Below are 15,219 nucleotides of genomic sequence, written 5' to 3'. Positions count from 1 at the left end.
AGTGGTGGTCCCGAAGATAAATCACGCGACCGATGTCGAGGGGAACGAGCGCGGCGTCGACCGGGGCATCGACCGGTGACGCGGGACATCGACCGGTGACGCGACCGGTGCCGCGGGACATCGACCGGTGGAACGACCGGTGCCGCGACGAGTGACGCGAGACCGAGGCGAGGGCGTCGGTGACGCGAGCGCCCCGCGCGCGGCGGCGCGCGCGATGGCGACGAGGGCGACGGTGATGGGAGAGACGCGCGTCGCGCACGTGGGCGTCGGGCGACGGCGACGAGGGACGAGGGAAAGAGAGACGCTGGGCGCGCGCGGGAGCGACGCGCGGACGCGGGCGGGACGGGTGTCGGTGGAGGACGCGGTGCAGGACGCGGCGAGAGAGCTCGTTCGAGCGTCACCGAATTCGTGTTCGCACTCGTTGGCGGATCGAGCGTACGCGGCGTCGACGCGGAGCGCGACGATGCGGGCGGGGGATCGCGTGGCGTGCGCGTTGTCCGCGCACGCCATCGAGTGCGCGTGTGAATCTGGGGTGGAGACGAGCGAAGGGAGCGTGTCGTTGGTGGTTTCTTTGGCGTTACGACGGGCGATGGAGGCGAACGGGGAGCGGCGAGAGATTAAGACGGTCGTGGGGTACGCGAGCGATTGCGGCGACGACGGACGCGCGAGAGCGACCGAGCACGCGTGGTTGGAGATCGAGGGTAAGGTCATCGACGTCTGCGCGCCGGGGGTGGCTCTGTTCGAAGCGGCTCGAAGGTTTGACGTCGATCACGAGGACGAGGAAGCGATGCTGGAGGTTTTCGGTGAGGACGCGCTTCGCGGGAGCGGGTGGTTCAATCGCAGGGATAAGAGGCGACCGCTCACTGTGCTCAACGTCGCGATTCCGATCGGAGGCGCGCGATCGAGCGCGAACGTGAAACCCGCAAGTGGATTGACGCTGAAACCGCCCCCGATATCGATCGACGGCGCCGATCGCGCGATCGAGCGCGCGCGGTACTTTCTCGAGCGCGTGCTAGCCGAAGGCGAAGCCGGCGAGCGTGATTTCATCGCCGCCGCCCCGCCGCTGGCGCGCGCTTTGTACGAGCGCATCGCGAGCGCGAGGATTGAAACCGTGGACTCCACGGATGAGCGTCTCGCTCGCGCCGCGAGCAGTCGCTGAACGCGAAATGTTTCCCAAGTACTCTGTGTTGTGAAGACGAGGCGCACCAAACCAATTCACTCAAAGTGCGCTACTTCGCGCCGCGCCCGCTCGACGCATTCGCCGAACCGATCGACGTCGACATCAATTAGTTCGACGCGATGGTTCATCGTCCGCCGCCGCCGCCGCCGCCGCCGCCGATGACGAGCGCGAATCCTTCGCGCGAGGCCAACGCGAATCCATCAACCTCCGCGGTTACACCGACGGTGACGTCGTACATGTGCGTCGCCACCTCCGACGGCGACGTCACCTGGGTCCCGCATATCGGGCCGTACGTCCCAGCGGGGGCGCCGCCTGGGTTGATGCACGCGCAGAGCGAGGGACGCGGTGGACGCGGAGGCGGCGGTTGGGCGAGCGGGACGCGCGGACGCAGAGGCGGCGGACACCGACGCGGGCGCGAGGACGATCCTGGTGACGCGTATCGGGGTGTGAGTACGACGGGCGATGGGTTCAACGCGGCGAAGCGGGCGAGAGCGGGAGTGGGTGATGAAGGAAAGGCGAGCGGGACGAACAAGCCGAGTGGGACATCGAAACCGACGCTCCCGACAGCGGAGGAAATTCCAGTGGTGAAACCCGTGGACGTCGCGAGTTTACCCGAAGACGTGCGGCGATATCGAGAGGAGCGAGCGAAGCACTGGCCGAGCGATTCCCACGTCCAGGCGAAGTTGGAGGCTGGGGAAGACGAGGAGCGCGCACGGGCGCTGCGGAAGGAACGATTGAGGGAAATTTTGGCCAAGCAGCGAGAGATGGGACATTTCGAGGCGTCCCAGGAGATCGGAGAAGAAGGAGATGGCGAGAGGACGGCGACCATGACGACGAAGAGAGAGCAAAGGGTAGGAGAACAGGAGAAGAAGCCATCGGGGGACTCAGTCAAAGTGTGTCGATTTTGGCTTCAGGGCGGATGTCGAAAGGGCGACGCGTGTGATTTCAAGCACGAAGCCGGACCGAACAGCGATCAGCGTTGTCGATTTTTTGCGAGGGGCCGGTGTAAAGCCGGCAAACGTTGCCCGTTTAGGCACGATATCGTCGACAAGAAGACATCCGGCGTCTCGAGTGGGAATCCTCAGACGCTGTTGAAAAAGTTGTTGCACAAAGAAATCAAGCGAGATGAGGAGCGACTGTTGCAGTTATTTAGATTTCTCGTCAACAATGACTTCTTCGAAGGGTCAAAAGGTTGTGAGGAGCCGTACTGGATGTTTCCCTGGGCAGACGAGGACTTCAAGGTCGTCGATCGACGCACGGCGATCGCGTCATTGCCGCCAATCGAGGATGAAGACGCAGAAGTGAAAGAACCGGTCACGCAGGCGATGAGTGAAGAGGTTGAAAAGGCGCCACGCCCCGATATGGGATTTTTCGCCGCGTACGACAGCGAGGAGGATAGCCGTGCGAACGATAGCGATTAGAAATTAAAGAGTGAATGTCTGACATAACGCTAACGCCTAGTTCTAGTGTACCCTCTGTTGTATCTCTGATTTTGGTTACCACGCGCCCGCGGTCCGCCGCCTTGTCCACCGCTGTTGTCCTCTCGCGTGCGTTTACCGAGGTTCGTTCCTTGGTGCCGAGGCGGCGGAGGATCCCGCCGAGGCTCGCCGGACTGCTGATCCCGCCCGCCGCGTTCCCACCGCTGCCCCTGTGGACGATTAGGCGGCGTGTATCTTCCGGGGGGCTCTCTGTGTTGATCTCTTCCGCGCGATGGCGGCGGTCCTCGCTGTGGTGGCGGGCGCTGCGGCTCTCGAGACAGCTCACGTCGCGGCGGCGGAGGTTGTGGCTCCGACTGTCGCGGCGGCGGTCTCACAGCTCTAACAGGTTGCCGAGTGCTATGTCCTTGATCTCTTCCCCGACCGCGTCCGCTGCGTCCACCGCGTCCTCCGCGTCCACCTGGGCCACCGCGTCCTCGTCCACCGGCATCTGGGGATGGTCTCTTCTCGGGCAACGATTCCTTTGGCGTCTTTGAGTCCGTACCGGGCGATCGTTCTGGCGTTCTCACCTTCGCCGGCGATTCACTGTTGGTGGGCTCCTCTTTTTTCTCTTCTGTCTTGACCTCTGTCTTCACCTCTGTCTTCATCTCCGTTTTCACCTCTGAGTTCACTTCTATTTTCAATGTGTCCTCACCGACGTCCATGACGTCCTCCTTTTCCGTCAGCTTGACGTCTTCCTCGTCCCCCTCGATGGGCTCGAGTTCGCCATCCAACGCCTCGACGTGCGATGTGAGAAAATTTTCTTCTCCCTCCTTCGTGGGCGTGGTCTCCTTTGCCTCGTCCGTTTCCTTCCGTGGTCGAGGGTCGGGCACGCCCAATATTTCTGGCACGACGCTCTCCAAACCCTCTGCAGCTATTTTGGGGAACAAATGCAAGTGACTCCTCGCAAGCATGCGCATCGCTCGCCAGCGGAACACCTCGTCGTTCACTCTCCTGTACTGTTCCTCTACCTGTGCCTCGGGATCCATCTCCTCTAGACAGGGACGGAAAAAATCTTCGATCGATTCGGCCACAAGGAATTCGGAACGCGCGTTCTTAACGTCATCGTCGTCGATGTTCCACAGCCGGTTGAGCGCTTCGTCACCGAAGTCCTCCTTGTATCTCGGATCGGGTTCGGGAAACTGATCCGGCGGCCACATCGAGTACTTAATGTCCCAGTTGTCTGGCATCGGCTCTTTTTCAAAATCGATCGGTTCGCGAACGAAGTTCGGACATCCATCGTCGCGCCACTTGCGCCAACCCGCCTCGTCTTCGAGTACGTCCTCGATGAACGAGGCCGCGAGCTGCGCGTCGGGTCCCGTTCGCTTGAGGATTTCCATCACGCGCTCTCGCGCCTCGATGACTTCCTCATCGACGACGTGTTCCTTGAACTTCTCCGTCGTCATCGCCTCAAGGAAGAAGGCGGTTTGGATCAAAATCTGCCGACGAAAGCTGTAGTCGCGCAGTTGCATCGGGAGTAACCGGCGCGCCGTGAGAAATCGGTGACCGATCAGATCGCGAAGCTCTGGGTTTTCGTGAAAGTCCAACAACGTCTTCGCCGTCTCTGTGAGCGGATGCTCCTCAAACTTGTCCATGATCTCTCTTAGGATGGCGTGATATGTGTTCCACGCGCCGTCCCTGCACATCGCCTGCGTCGGATTCTGATAATATGTCTGCAACGACCAGAACGTCTTGTGAAACGCCCCGTCGGCGCCGAACGTGGACATATCGATCTCTCCCTTCTCGTACTCACCGTCGACATCCATCGTCTCGTCGTCGTTCTCAGCGTCCTCTCGCACCCACTCATCCTGCTCAAAAATAGGCGTCACATTCGGGTTGCTCGCGCCTTGTAAATTCAACCCCGATCGATCGCTCACCCCCATCATCCATGTTTGTAACCCCAACGCCCGCCCTTTCAATCTCGACTCTCGCGCGCTCCTTCCCCCGCACCGCTTAATCAACGCGATGAGCGTTCGTAACGTCGGAAGTTTGCCTTTCCGCCACGCCTCGGGTTCGTGCAAGCGCTCCCTATTTGTCTCCATCCACGCCACGACGTCCGCGGCTTCGTCCAACGCGCACGCGTCCAACGTAATTTCAATCGTCGTGAACACACAACTGTACGCATTACCTCCCAACAACTCCCCGCATCGCAACGCGTGTTCCAACGCGCGGAGCGACTCCGAAGCGCGCGTCCCGGTCGCGCGCAATTCCCCGCTCTTCGCCTCTCTCTCCACAGCGTCCTCGATCCCGCATCGCGTGACGCTCGTCCCGAGTTTCCGAGCGTCTCGCACGATCGTCGTCACCGCGACGTGGTGCGCATGCTCGACGCGCGCGCAATCGGACGCGCTCACGGGTTCGTCGGAATCCAGAGGCGCGTCTAAACACTTTGAGTTTTCGAGCGTCTCGCTCACGGTGCGCTCGTCCACGTCGGTCGAAGAGGCGCGGGCGAGTGCGACTATGGCGTCGGCGAGGACACCGGCGCGTTTGGCGAAGTTGGAGACGAGCGGCATGGGTGGCGCGTCGTCGTCTGCGGTCGGCGCGTTCGGCGAGCGGGACGCGAGGCGAACAGAGCGGGCACGCGATGACGCGAGCGGTTCAACGGGCTAGAGATGCTATGAATGAATGAATGCTAGTGTGTGCGCGCGGTTCAGTGGGCGTCCCATTCATACGGACGTTCGTCGCAACCAGCGGCGTATGCACGAGCAACTCGGGCGAGCCACTCGTAATTCGGAACGGCGCGAGCGGTTAACTCGCGCGCATGTCGGAGACATGCGTCAAAGAAGACAACGTCGTCGGCGTCGAGCTCGCTCGAGAGCTCGTCGGCGCCCAAGGGCGTGATCAAACGCATGCCGGTGTCGATGGAACGTTTCACAGACGCGAGCGTGCGAACGTCCACGACCCCGTCGGCCCCGTCTATGACGCCGTTCCAGGGCAAACGACCGGTTCGAAGGTACGCCAACGTGAAGATAACGCTCTCTAAATCGTCTCGAAACGTTATTTTGGATCCAGAATCGACATTGGCGCTGGAAAATAGCATCGTTCCACGCCACGCATCTCTCGACACCGCGTCGTCCACAGTCGCTGAATACGCGTCATCGAATCGAACCGCCTCGCCGAAATCGACCATCTGTACTTCACCACCGTGGCGTTTGGTGAGGAGAAGATTTTCTGGTTTGATGTCGCCGTGCACGACGCGCACGGAGTGACATGCCTCGAGGATGGAAAACAACCTCATCGCAAGACGAGAGACGGTGCAGCGAGAGAATCCCGTTCCCAGCGTCACACGCTGAGACAGATCCTCAAGACTTCCACCCGAAAGCAAATCGAGCACCATCACCCGCGACGGTCTATCCATGACGTTCTGTTTACCAAAGTATCGAACCGACGGGAAATGTTTCGGCGCTGCGGCATGCACAAGCTTCGTCGTCTCGTACTCCTTCTCCAGCGCGCTCGTCCCGACATCGTCCTCCACTTTCACCGCCACCTCTTCTCCGGTCTCAGTGTCTCGCGCTCGCCACACTTTCCCACCGGAACCGCCTTCGCCGAGCGCCTCAACTGTCTCAGCCGCTCGAAGGTCCCTCTCCAGCGCCGTGCGCGCATCCTTCAACCGAAGTTTCTTCGCCTTCAACGTGCGCATTTCGTGATCCGGCGCGTACGTATTCGCCTCTATCTCGGCCTCGATCGCTCGCGTGGCCTCGCGCTCGCGCTCGAGCGCTTCCTTTATCGCGGCGACGCCGCCTCCGCCCAAAGCACTCTCTGCCCGCTGGAGCTTTTCAAAGTCTTTGTGCCCGAGCGCACGACGGCCTTTCCTCGGACCCACGATGACATGCAAATACTCTATGATGTACGAGTGCTGACGCGAGCTCATCCCCTGGGATAGACGATCGCTCGCGTGGAGACGCAAAGAAGACGAACGCAATGAGCGGGACGGCGAAGACGTCGCCGCTGGCAAGCGACTCGACGACGCGACGACGCGCATGGCGCTTACCATGAAGGGAGCGAAGATGATCGCTGATCACGTCCCCGGACAGCGCACCGCGCGGAAATTCGCACGTCAGACATTGAGACCGTGTGGTCCGCTTGTTGGACGTTCATCGGCCAGACGGTCGAGTGCCATACGAGTGGCGTAGCGATCGTCGAACGATTGGTCGTACCACGAATTCACGGCGATCGTGAGCCCGCGTTGTCTCACGCGGTGAAACCACATCGCTGGGAGGTAGAGCGTCTCTCCCGAGTGGACTTCGACCTCGAGCGCGCATTCACGAGGCCGCCCAGCTCGATACAGCAGCTCGTCTTCGCCGCCGTGAATCGGCTTACCGCTCGGATCGACGTCGACCGCGCTCCACGAAACTTTTGGTGCGGAGATATCGACGTTGATTCGCCACTTCGGGCGACCATCGGGGTCTCGCTCAAACACGTATCGTCCCGGCGCACAGTCTTTGACGAAGCGCATGTCCGGATAGTCGCACGGGGGCCGCAGCGAAAACACCTTCGTACCGGATATGACCGTGTACAGATTCTCGTAGTAATCCCTATGATACGACGTCACCGACCTATCGTCACCCACCCAGACGTTTTTCGCGTCCGGGACGCACCCGAACGCTTCATCCGCGAACGCCAACCCACCGCTCTCGCCGCCACAGTGCGCCAACAACCCCCGCAACTCTGGAACGCGTCTCAAGTTGTCGTTCTGCGAGCTCAGATATAATACTGGCTCATCCCTCTTCGGCTCTCGTTCGAAGCTCGAGAAGAGGTCGTCAAGCGTCGTCTGCATTGTCGCCGGCTCGACGAACACGCGACGGCCGAGGGTGTACTCTATCGCGTCACCTCGCCCATCCCGCGTCGCCGCCGCCTCGACCTTCGTCTGTGGTCCTCCGCAGCACTCCATGAAGCCTTCTTTCGTTTGCCATCGCTCGTGCGCCGTCCAGTCCTTCGTGGCGTTCGCACAAACAAATGGACTGTTCCTGCATACGTACTTTCTCAAAAATTCAATCGACGACGGCGGCGCGTCCAACCGCTCGACGCGTCGTCCGACGTAATCTCGCGTCGCCGACATGATCTCCGCGTGCACGTCCGGGGTTTCGTCACCGTCCGCGTCCGCCATCATCGCGAGCACGTCTCGTATTGCCGCGCTTTCCTGCAAAACCGTTGAACCAAAATCACACGCGTCCCCGCACTGCGCGACGCCGCCCCGAGAATGTCGCTCTTGCTCTCGTGTGTGACGACGCCCTTGATGTCTTGCCTGGGCTCGTGCGTGGGCACGTGCGTGGGCGGCGCTCTAACGCCCAAGAACCCGCCCGCGCGCGCGACGCACGCTCTTTTCTTTTCCTTCGCCACCGCGCTCGCGTGGTTCGTTCGTGACGTCGGCGCGCACGCGCTCGAGCGATACGCGTGGGCGATTCCAAACGATCACGGCTACACCAACGCGTGGTTCCGAACGCAGGCGGTGTACCGGGCGTCGTGCGCGACGTTCGTTTTGTTCGCGACGCTTAGCGCTTCGCTCGTCGGGACACGCGACAAGGGGGACGCGCGAGACCGAATGATCCACCGAGGTTCGTGGGGTGTGAAAATGTTGGCGTACGTGATTTTAAACGCGCTGACGTTTTGCTTGGCGAGCGACGGGTTCATGGACGTGTACGCAGGCGCCGCGCGCTTGGGTTCCGGATTGTTCCTGGTGATACAGATGATAATTGTCTTGGACTTTTCATTCGCGTGGAACGAGTCTTGGGCGAGCGGGGAGCACTGGGGGTGGATCGCGGGTCTGATCGCGAGCACGCTCGCGATGTTCGGTGCGTCGATCGGGTTATTCGTCGAGATGTACCGAGCGTACGCACCGAGTCGGGAGTGTCACAGAAACGTCGCAATGATCACGTCCACAGCGGTGTTGTGTGCGGTGTTGACACTGATCACGTTCCATCCAATCTCAAGAGAGGGTTGCTTGCTGCCGACGTCGGCGGTGACTCTGTATTGCGCCTACCTGTGCTACTCGGCACTGAGCTCAGAGCCCTCAACATACGCGTGTCGACCGCAATCCTTCATCGACGCCAATGAGGCGCTGCGAAAACCGGCGACTCTAGTGCAGACGGTGTTTACGCTCGTATCAGTCGTGTACGCGGCGATGCGCGCGGGAGAGAGCAACTTTTGGCATATGGACGTCGACGAGGAGTTTATCGGCGAACTCGGTGATGTTCTCAACGACGAAGAGGACGAAGAAGCGGAGGACGAGTCGTCCCCGTCCGGTCCGGTTCGATACAATTATAGTTTTTTCCATTTGATTTTCGCTTTGGCCGCGATGTACACGTCCATGCTGCTCACGGGATGGGGCACGCGTCGCCCGGATGATTCTGAGGCCATCGGCAGCGGTTGGGCGAGCGTGTGGGTCAAGTACTTCTCGGTGTGGGCCACGGGAACGATCTACGCCTGGTGTCTCGTCGCTCCCGCGCTCTTCCCCGAACGAGAGTTTTAATTTTGGCTCGCAAACTGTTTGTACTGATGATTACATGTATCCAATTATCCACGAACTTGTTGCGCCTCGCGCCTGTACTCATCCGGAACGTTTTCCATCGGACAGTTCATCAGGAGCCAATCGAGGGCGGCTATCTGTCGTTTCTTCGCCGTCGCACTATCGCCCACCTTTTCGACCGTCTTCTCGATCGCAATCTCGATGTCGGACGCGGCGAATCCCCACTTGCAGAGCGTTTGCGTCGCCTTGGCCTTGGTCTCCACTGGGTCCACCGTAGCCGTCAGTTTCGGTTTAGGCGCAGCCTTCGGTCGCGGCGGTGTCGGTCGCGCCGCCACCGGCCTCTTCGGCTCCCTCACCGGCGCCGGTCTCGCCTCACGAGGCGTCTCCTGCACAGAACCGTCCACCTCTTCCGCGAATGTCGCGAACGACCCCACGCCCGCCTCCTCGTCGTCATCGCCGGACGACGCCCCACCGTCCCCCCCGCTCCTCGACCACCGCGGCGCGCGCTGCCTACGTTCCGTTCGCACTTCCGACAACGCCTCAAGTACGCCCGCGACGGCGTCGTACGACGCCCGCTTCCCGCCCGCCCGCTTCCCGCGCCGACCGCTCTCATTCTTCCCCAAGATCATCCCCGCACCATCGGCGTAGGACTCATCGAAGGAGCCGTACAGCGCGAAATCATCGCTGTAATCGTTCGCCCCACCCCCCCCGGGACGTCGCTTCTTCGCCGCGACGCGCGCGCGCGCGCGACGGCGATCGCGGACCGGTCGATGTGCGTCCCCACGCGCGCGCGCGCCCATCGCGCCGCCGCACCGCTCGAGCGCGCGCATCGCGCCGCCGCACCGCTCGAGCGCGCGGTCGCCGCGCCGTCGCGTCGGGGCGTCGCTCGATGCCGCGCGCGAGCCCTCGGCGGGTCGCCGCGTCGACGTCCGGGACGATCGACGCGCGACGTGGGTCCTAAACCCTATTTCTAGGGGTTGGGCACGCCCGGTGTAGGGTATTAATAATACCGTATTATGAGGACGCGCCGTCACGAAGGAATATTCCGCGTCGTCGGCGCACACGTCGACGACCGCCATGGCGCCGACGCGGATCGGGATCAATGGATTCGGACGAATCGGTCGATTGGCGTTTCGTCTCTTGCACGACGACCCCGAGGTGGAGATCGCGGTGATCAACGAATCCCCTGGGAGCGGGAAGTCGTGCGCGTACCTCGGTGAATTCGACTCGGTGCACGGGCGATGGGGGAAGACGATCGCGTTCGACGAGGCGAAACAAACGCTGGAGATTTCCGATGGGCGTTCGATCGCGTTTACGGGTGAGAGTGATCCTTTGGAGGTGCCGTGGAGTGATCTCGGGTGCGAGATCGTTCTGGAGTGCACGGGGGCGTTTACGAAGATGAAGGCGCTCGAGCGCGCCTACTTTGGCGAGCGACACGGCGGGACGGTGAAAAAGGTGGTCGTGTCGGCGCCGGTGAAGGAGGAGGGAGCGGTGAACATCGTGTACGGGGTGAATCATGGTGATTACGATGCGGATAAGCATCGAGTGGTGACGGCGGCATCGTGCACGACGAACTGCATCGCGCCGGTGATCTACACGATTCACAACGAAATCGGCGTGCATCGCGGCTCGATCACGACGGTGCACAACGTGACGAACACGCAGTGCATGGTGGACGCCCCGAACACAAAGAAGGATGATTTAAGACGAGCGAGGAGTGGGTTGGTGAACCTAGCGCCGACATCCACGGGCAGCGCGACCGCGGTGCAGCTCATCATCCCGGATCTCAAGGGCAAGCTGAACGGCTTGGCAGTGCGCGTACCACTCACGAATGGTTCGTTGTCCGACATCGTCCTCGAGTTGAAGCGACCGGTGACGAGAGACGAAATCAATGCGCTGTTGAAGAAGCACTCTGAAGAGGGACCCCTCGTGGGAATCATGGGCTTCGAGGAGCAGCCCCTTGTATCCACGGATTTTGTCAACGATTCACGCTCTGGCATTGTCGACGCAGAATCCACCATGGTGATCGATGGCACGCACTTGAAGCTGTACGTCTGGTACGACAACGAGTACGGATACTCGTGCAGGCTCGTTGACTGCGCCAAGATGGTCGCGGCGTCGATCAAGTAGACGTCTTGCCTCATTGACTGTTCTGTTGCAATGTGAGCCATGCTGCTTTTTCGCCCCGTAGACCACGCAGTAATCGCGTCGCGCGCGGCGCTCAAACGACATGTAAATGCATGTGAGACTATGATTACACCGTTTCTATCCTCACGCAAAACTTGATAGAACTGCTTGATTCATACAGAGTAGGTCAGTGCCCGGTGGTATTGAGTGCCCTCGAAGAGCCCTCGAAAACGCACATTCATCTGTCAGCACGCGCAGTCGGCGAAGCGCATGCACTTCGGCTCTTCTTTAAGGGGAATTTTCTCGTCCGCATCGGCTAACAAGCACTGCACTGTCTCTAATTTCTCGCCGCCGCCGAGCTCTAACGCTTTCAGCACCGTGCCTCCGCCGGTGAAAAGGTAAAATGTGGGATCGAGCACGGCAGACATGAAGAGCGCCGGCGTGAGCGATTTAAACTCTTGAATCGTGTCGCCTCCGCCGAAGTACTTTCGAGCGCTCTTGTTTTCGGCGATGGCATGATCCAGCGCCGTTGTACCTTCATGAAATCCACTCGAGGTGAATCCCATGACGGCGTTGACGAAGATTGTCTTTGCGCCTTGCATTGCGAGCTTCACTTTTTCATCCTCGAACGAGCTTGCGGCGACATCCAGGACGTACCCATAGCTCGCTCCGCGCTGCAACTGATCGATATGAAGAGGTCGCGTCGTTCCAGCTCCCTCCATTGGTTTCCCACACTCACCCTCTTTTGGAACGCATCCGCAGCCTTGCAGTGAAGTGGATTCCACGACGACCGGGAGTTCGATTATCTTTGCTTGCGTCTCGGGCGCGAGAAGTTGACCCGCGAGCTCGACATCGCGCTCGCTCACGCCTTCGATCTCGACCCCATACTTCGCGCATAAGTACGCGTTGTAAACCACCCCGCCGAGAACAAGCGAATCACACCGCGACGCCACCGCATTGAGCGTCTCGATTTTCGTATCAAGCTTTGATCCCCCCACCACCGCGACGAACGGTCTCACCGGTTCCAACACCGCCTCCACCGCCCGTAACTCGCGCTGCATCAACAACCCGGCGTAACTGGGCAAATATTTCGTCACCCCCACCGTCGATACATGCGGCTGCCACGACCCGAATGCGTCGTTCACGAAGACGTCCGCCAAACCGGCGAGTTGCCTCGAGAACGCTTCGTACGCCTCCGACCCCGCCTTCGCCTCCTCCCCAGCGAACCACCTCGAGTTCGGTAAATATATTCCCCCGATCCTTCGCGCTCGAAGATCGTCCAATAGAAAATTAATCGACGTGTCCACGCTCGCGATGCCGTCGCCTCGACCGGCCGTCCCGAACGTCGGCGCCGCAAACGTCACCCCCAACATTCGCCGCAGCACATCCACGACCGCGTCCACGCCGTCTCGCGACTTATCGATCGTTATCGATCCATCCGCGCCGTCTCTCGGGCGATTCACGTGCGTGATCAGGATCGGTCGTCCACCGCGTTCGACAATGTTGTACAACGTGGGCAAACTCTGTTCGATCCTGTACGCGTCCCGCACCACGCCGTTCTTCACGCAGTTATGATCGACGCGCACGAGCACAATCTTATCCCGTAAATCTCCGGCGTGCTCCAGCGCGCGCACGCGCGCGGGCGCCGGCATCGCGCGCGCGTCGATGAGTGCCGACCGAACGGTGACGAAGAATATTCTTCGCGGTATCGTCACCGCACGCTCGGACCGCGCGCGCGGCACGTGGCGACGCGCGAGATCCCGTCGCCGAACGCGCGCGCGCGGGGAATCGTACCGACGCCGAACGCGATCGAGCCGCGCGAGGCGCGCGGGGCGGTGGAGGACGATCGGCGAACGCGCGCGACGGGCAGAATCGGCGCGAGGCGACGGTGAGGAATGGCGGGCGATGCCGTGGAGACGCGAAAGCGATCGGCGATCGGCCCGTTCGCGGTGGTGTCGTTGTCGTACATTCTGTTCACGCTCACCGACGGTGCGGTGCGGATGTTGGTGTTGATGCACGCGTACGCGACGGGGTTCACCGCGATGGAGGTGGCGACGACGTTCACGCTGTACGAGCTGTGCGGGGCGGTGACAAATCTCGTCGCCGGCATCGCGGGGGCGAGGTTCGGGATCAGGCAAACGTTGGTGAGCGGCTTGGTGCTTCAGATTGGGGGGATCGGGATGTTATTCGCGTGGGACGACGCGTGGGGACGAGGACGGGCGATAGTGTTTGTGACGTGCGCGCAGGCTTTGTGCGGAATCGCGAAGGATTTGACAAAGCTCGGTGGGAAGACGGTGACCAAGCTGGTGACGCCGGATGATAAGCAGAACTCTTTGTTTAAGCTCGTGAGCGCGATCACGGGATTGAAGAATAGCTTCAAGGGCGTGGGATACTTCATCGGCGCGGCAATGCTCGGGGTGAGTTACGAGGCGGCACTGTGGACGCAAATCGGAATCATCGTCGTCGCGCTTCCGTTCGGGATTTTTGGTTTAGATTCCTCGCTCGGGCGCGTTGGAAAGGAGAACATAACCCTGAGCGCGGTGTTCAAGCAAAACTACAACATGAACGTATTGTCGCTGAGCCGGATGTTCTTGTTTGGAAGTCGGGACCTGTGGTTCGAGGTCCCGCTGCCATTCTTCCTGCGAAGCGCTGAGGGCATGGGATGGCCCCGATCCGCCGTCGGGGCCATGCTTGCGGGATATATCATCGTCTACGGACAGCTTCAGGCGTGGACGCCGCAGCTCTTTCTTCAACCACTTAGGCAGAATCCGCCGAATAAACACACGGCGGTGGTTTGGAATTTTGCGCTCGTCTCCGTGCCGCTCTTCTTGGGCGGTTTCGTGCAGTCGGGGGTGTTTCAGGACCACCCGGGGGATAGCAAGGCGAAGAGTCTCGTCATTTTCATCGCTGTTTTCGTGTTCGCGTTCCTGTTCGCGGTGAATTCCGCCGTTCATTCGTACCTGGTGGTCAAGTACGCCGAGGGCAACAAAGTGGCCATCAACGTCGGTTTCTACTACATGGCCAACGCGTTCGGTCGTCTCATCGGCACCATCGTCAGTGGTGCGCTATATTCTTACGTCGGTTCCACGGTCGACGGCTTCGCCGCGTGCTTCTGGGCGAGCGCAGCCTTTGTCATCGCGTCCACCGTCATCGAGCTCTTTTTAGATGACGACTCCGGTGGATTGATGTGCGGCTCCATTGCGTGCATCGACGACCCTGATGCCGACACCAACGACGTCGAGTCCACGCAACCTCCCTCGTAATCGTATAGAACTAGCTCTGAGTTTTCATCCGAACGTCACCCGCTCGTGCGCTGGTTTCCAGTTTTCCTTCACTTCGCCAGTTTTCGGTTCACTTCGCGACGCGCGTCGTCCACGAACCATGCCCTCGAACACTCTCTACGTCACCAAGCGCGGCTCTTTCTCATTCGTCCTCGGTCTCGTCGCCAGCGCCCTCTTTCGAAGATTTGAGGCGTTGCGGCTCGACAAGAAGACGCCGCCGAGCGCGCTGTTCATTCCAAACAGAAAGTCCGGGGATGGAAAACCGACCAAAGTGCGTCGCCTGCGCGCAAGCGACGCGTCGAAGGGGTTCTACGAACTGTTGTCTCAGCTCACCGAGGTCGGGAAAGGGGACTTCGGTCGACGGTTTCGAGAGATTACGAACGGGTGCGAGCGCGTGTACGTGATCGAGAGCGAAGACGGATCGCGGATAGTCGCGAGCGGCACTTTGGTGCTCGAGCGGAAGTTTACTAGGAATTGCGGGACGTGTGGACACATCGAGGATGTCGTCGTGGACGAGGGCGAGCGAGGGAGAGATCTCGGACGTGTAATCGTGGAGGCGCTCACGCGCGCGGCGGAGGCGTGCGGTTGCTACAAGGTGATCCTGGATTGTAACGAGTCCAACGTCGGGTTCTATGAGCGATGTGGGTTCAAGAGGAAAGAGGTGCAGATGGCGAAGTATTTCATTTAGCGTCT

At 60.6% G+C, this 15,219-nt stretch overlaps 11 protein-coding genes across 11 annotated transcripts; 6 read left to right on the top strand and 5 right to left on the bottom strand.

Annotated features, from left to right (window-relative positions):
- Positions 1 to 214: 214 nt before the first annotated feature.
- On the top strand, positions 215 to 1,159 carry OT_ostta02g02940 (unnamed product; the record flags this gene model as incomplete). Its single annotated transcript, XM_003075086.2, has 1 exon — positions 215 to 1,159. The coding sequence occupies one exon, from the start codon at positions 215 to 217 to the stop codon at positions 1,157 to 1,159; it is 945 nt and encodes a 314-aa protein (XP_003075134.2).
- Positions 1,160 to 1,299: 140 nt separating this feature from the next.
- OT_ostta02g02930 (Zinc finger, CCCH-type) lies at positions 1,300 to 2,601 on the top strand (the record flags this gene model as incomplete). Its single annotated transcript, XM_022985091.1, has 1 exon — positions 1,300 to 2,601. The coding sequence occupies one exon, from the start codon at positions 1,300 to 1,302 to the stop codon at positions 2,599 to 2,601; it is 1,302 nt and encodes a 433-aa protein (XP_022840779.1).
- A 29-nt stretch (positions 2,602 to 2,630) lies between these two features.
- OT_ostta02g02920 (THO complex, subunit THOC1) lies at positions 2,631 to 5,165 on the bottom strand (the record flags this gene model as incomplete). Its single annotated transcript, XM_003075084.2, has 1 exon — positions 2,631 to 5,165. One exon carries the CDS (start codon positions 5,163 to 5,165, stop codon positions 2,631 to 2,633), a length of 2,535 nt encoding a protein of 844 aa, XP_003075132.2.
- A 137-nt stretch (positions 5,166 to 5,302) lies between these two features.
- Positions 5,303 to 6,634, bottom strand: OT_ostta02g02910 (Serine/threonine-protein kinase, active site; the record flags this gene model as incomplete). The annotated part of the gene is made up of 1 exon (XM_003075082.2): positions 5,303 to 6,634. The coding sequence occupies one exon, from the start codon at positions 6,632 to 6,634 to the stop codon at positions 5,303 to 5,305; it is 1,332 nt and encodes a 443-aa protein (XP_003075130.2).
- A 75-nt stretch (positions 6,635 to 6,709) lies between these two features.
- OT_ostta02g02900 (JmjC domain) lies at positions 6,710 to 7,759 on the bottom strand (the record flags this gene model as incomplete). Its single annotated transcript, XM_003075081.1, has 1 exon — positions 6,710 to 7,759. One exon carries the CDS (start codon positions 7,757 to 7,759, stop codon positions 6,710 to 6,712), a length of 1,050 nt encoding a protein of 349 aa, XP_003075129.1.
- A 93-nt stretch (positions 7,760 to 7,852) lies between these two features.
- Positions 7,853 to 9,121, top strand: OT_ostta02g02890 (TMS membrane protein/tumour differentially expressed protein; the record flags this gene model as incomplete). The annotated part of the gene is made up of 1 exon (XM_003075080.2): positions 7,853 to 9,121. One exon carries the CDS (start codon positions 7,853 to 7,855, stop codon positions 9,119 to 9,121), a length of 1,269 nt encoding a protein of 422 aa, XP_003075128.2.
- A 44-nt stretch (positions 9,122 to 9,165) lies between these two features.
- On the bottom strand, positions 9,166 to 9,918 carry OT_ostta02g02880 (unnamed product; the record flags this gene model as incomplete). The annotated part of the gene is made up of 1 exon (XM_003075079.1): positions 9,166 to 9,918. The coding sequence occupies one exon, from the start codon at positions 9,916 to 9,918 to the stop codon at positions 9,166 to 9,168; it is 753 nt and encodes a 250-aa protein (XP_003075127.1).
- A 277-nt stretch (positions 9,919 to 10,195) lies between these two features.
- OT_ostta02g02870 (Glyceraldehyde 3-phosphate dehydrogenase, NAD(P) binding domain) lies at positions 10,196 to 11,248 on the top strand (the record flags this gene model as incomplete). Its single annotated transcript, XM_022985090.1, has 1 exon — positions 10,196 to 11,248. One exon carries the CDS (start codon positions 10,196 to 10,198, stop codon positions 11,246 to 11,248), a length of 1,053 nt encoding a protein of 350 aa, XP_022840778.1.
- A 242-nt stretch (positions 11,249 to 11,490) lies between these two features.
- Positions 11,491 to 12,897, bottom strand: OT_ostta02g02860 (Phosphoglycerate kinase, C-terminal; the record flags this gene model as incomplete). Its single annotated transcript, XM_003075077.1, has 1 exon — positions 11,491 to 12,897. One exon carries the CDS (start codon positions 12,895 to 12,897, stop codon positions 11,491 to 11,493), a length of 1,407 nt encoding a protein of 468 aa, XP_003075125.1.
- A 243-nt stretch (positions 12,898 to 13,140) lies between these two features.
- On the top strand, positions 13,141 to 14,508 carry OT_ostta02g02850 (Major facilitator superfamily domain, general substrate transporter; the record flags this gene model as incomplete). Its single annotated transcript, XM_003075076.2, has 1 exon — positions 13,141 to 14,508. One exon carries the CDS (start codon positions 13,141 to 13,143, stop codon positions 14,506 to 14,508), a length of 1,368 nt encoding a protein of 455 aa, XP_003075124.2.
- A 118-nt stretch (positions 14,509 to 14,626) lies between these two features.
- Positions 14,627 to 15,214, top strand: OT_ostta02g02840 (Acyl-CoA N-acyltransferase; the record flags this gene model as incomplete). Its single annotated transcript, XM_003075075.2, has 1 exon — positions 14,627 to 15,214. One exon carries the CDS (start codon positions 14,627 to 14,629, stop codon positions 15,212 to 15,214), a length of 588 nt encoding a protein of 195 aa, XP_003075123.2.
- Between the last annotated feature and the right edge of the window lie 5 nt (positions 15,215 to 15,219).

The sequence above is a fragment of the Ostreococcus tauri genome (genome assembly GCF_000214015.3).
Source record: "Ostreococcus tauri WGS project CAID00000000 data, contig chromosome 02, whole genome shotgun sequence".
NCBI classification, from domain to species: domain Eukaryota; kingdom Viridiplantae; phylum Chlorophyta; class Mamiellophyceae; order Mamiellales; family Bathycoccaceae; genus Ostreococcus; species Ostreococcus tauri.
The sequence above is the reverse complement of the archived record's forward strand: the minus strand, read 5'-3'. Positions and strand labels throughout refer to the sequence as shown.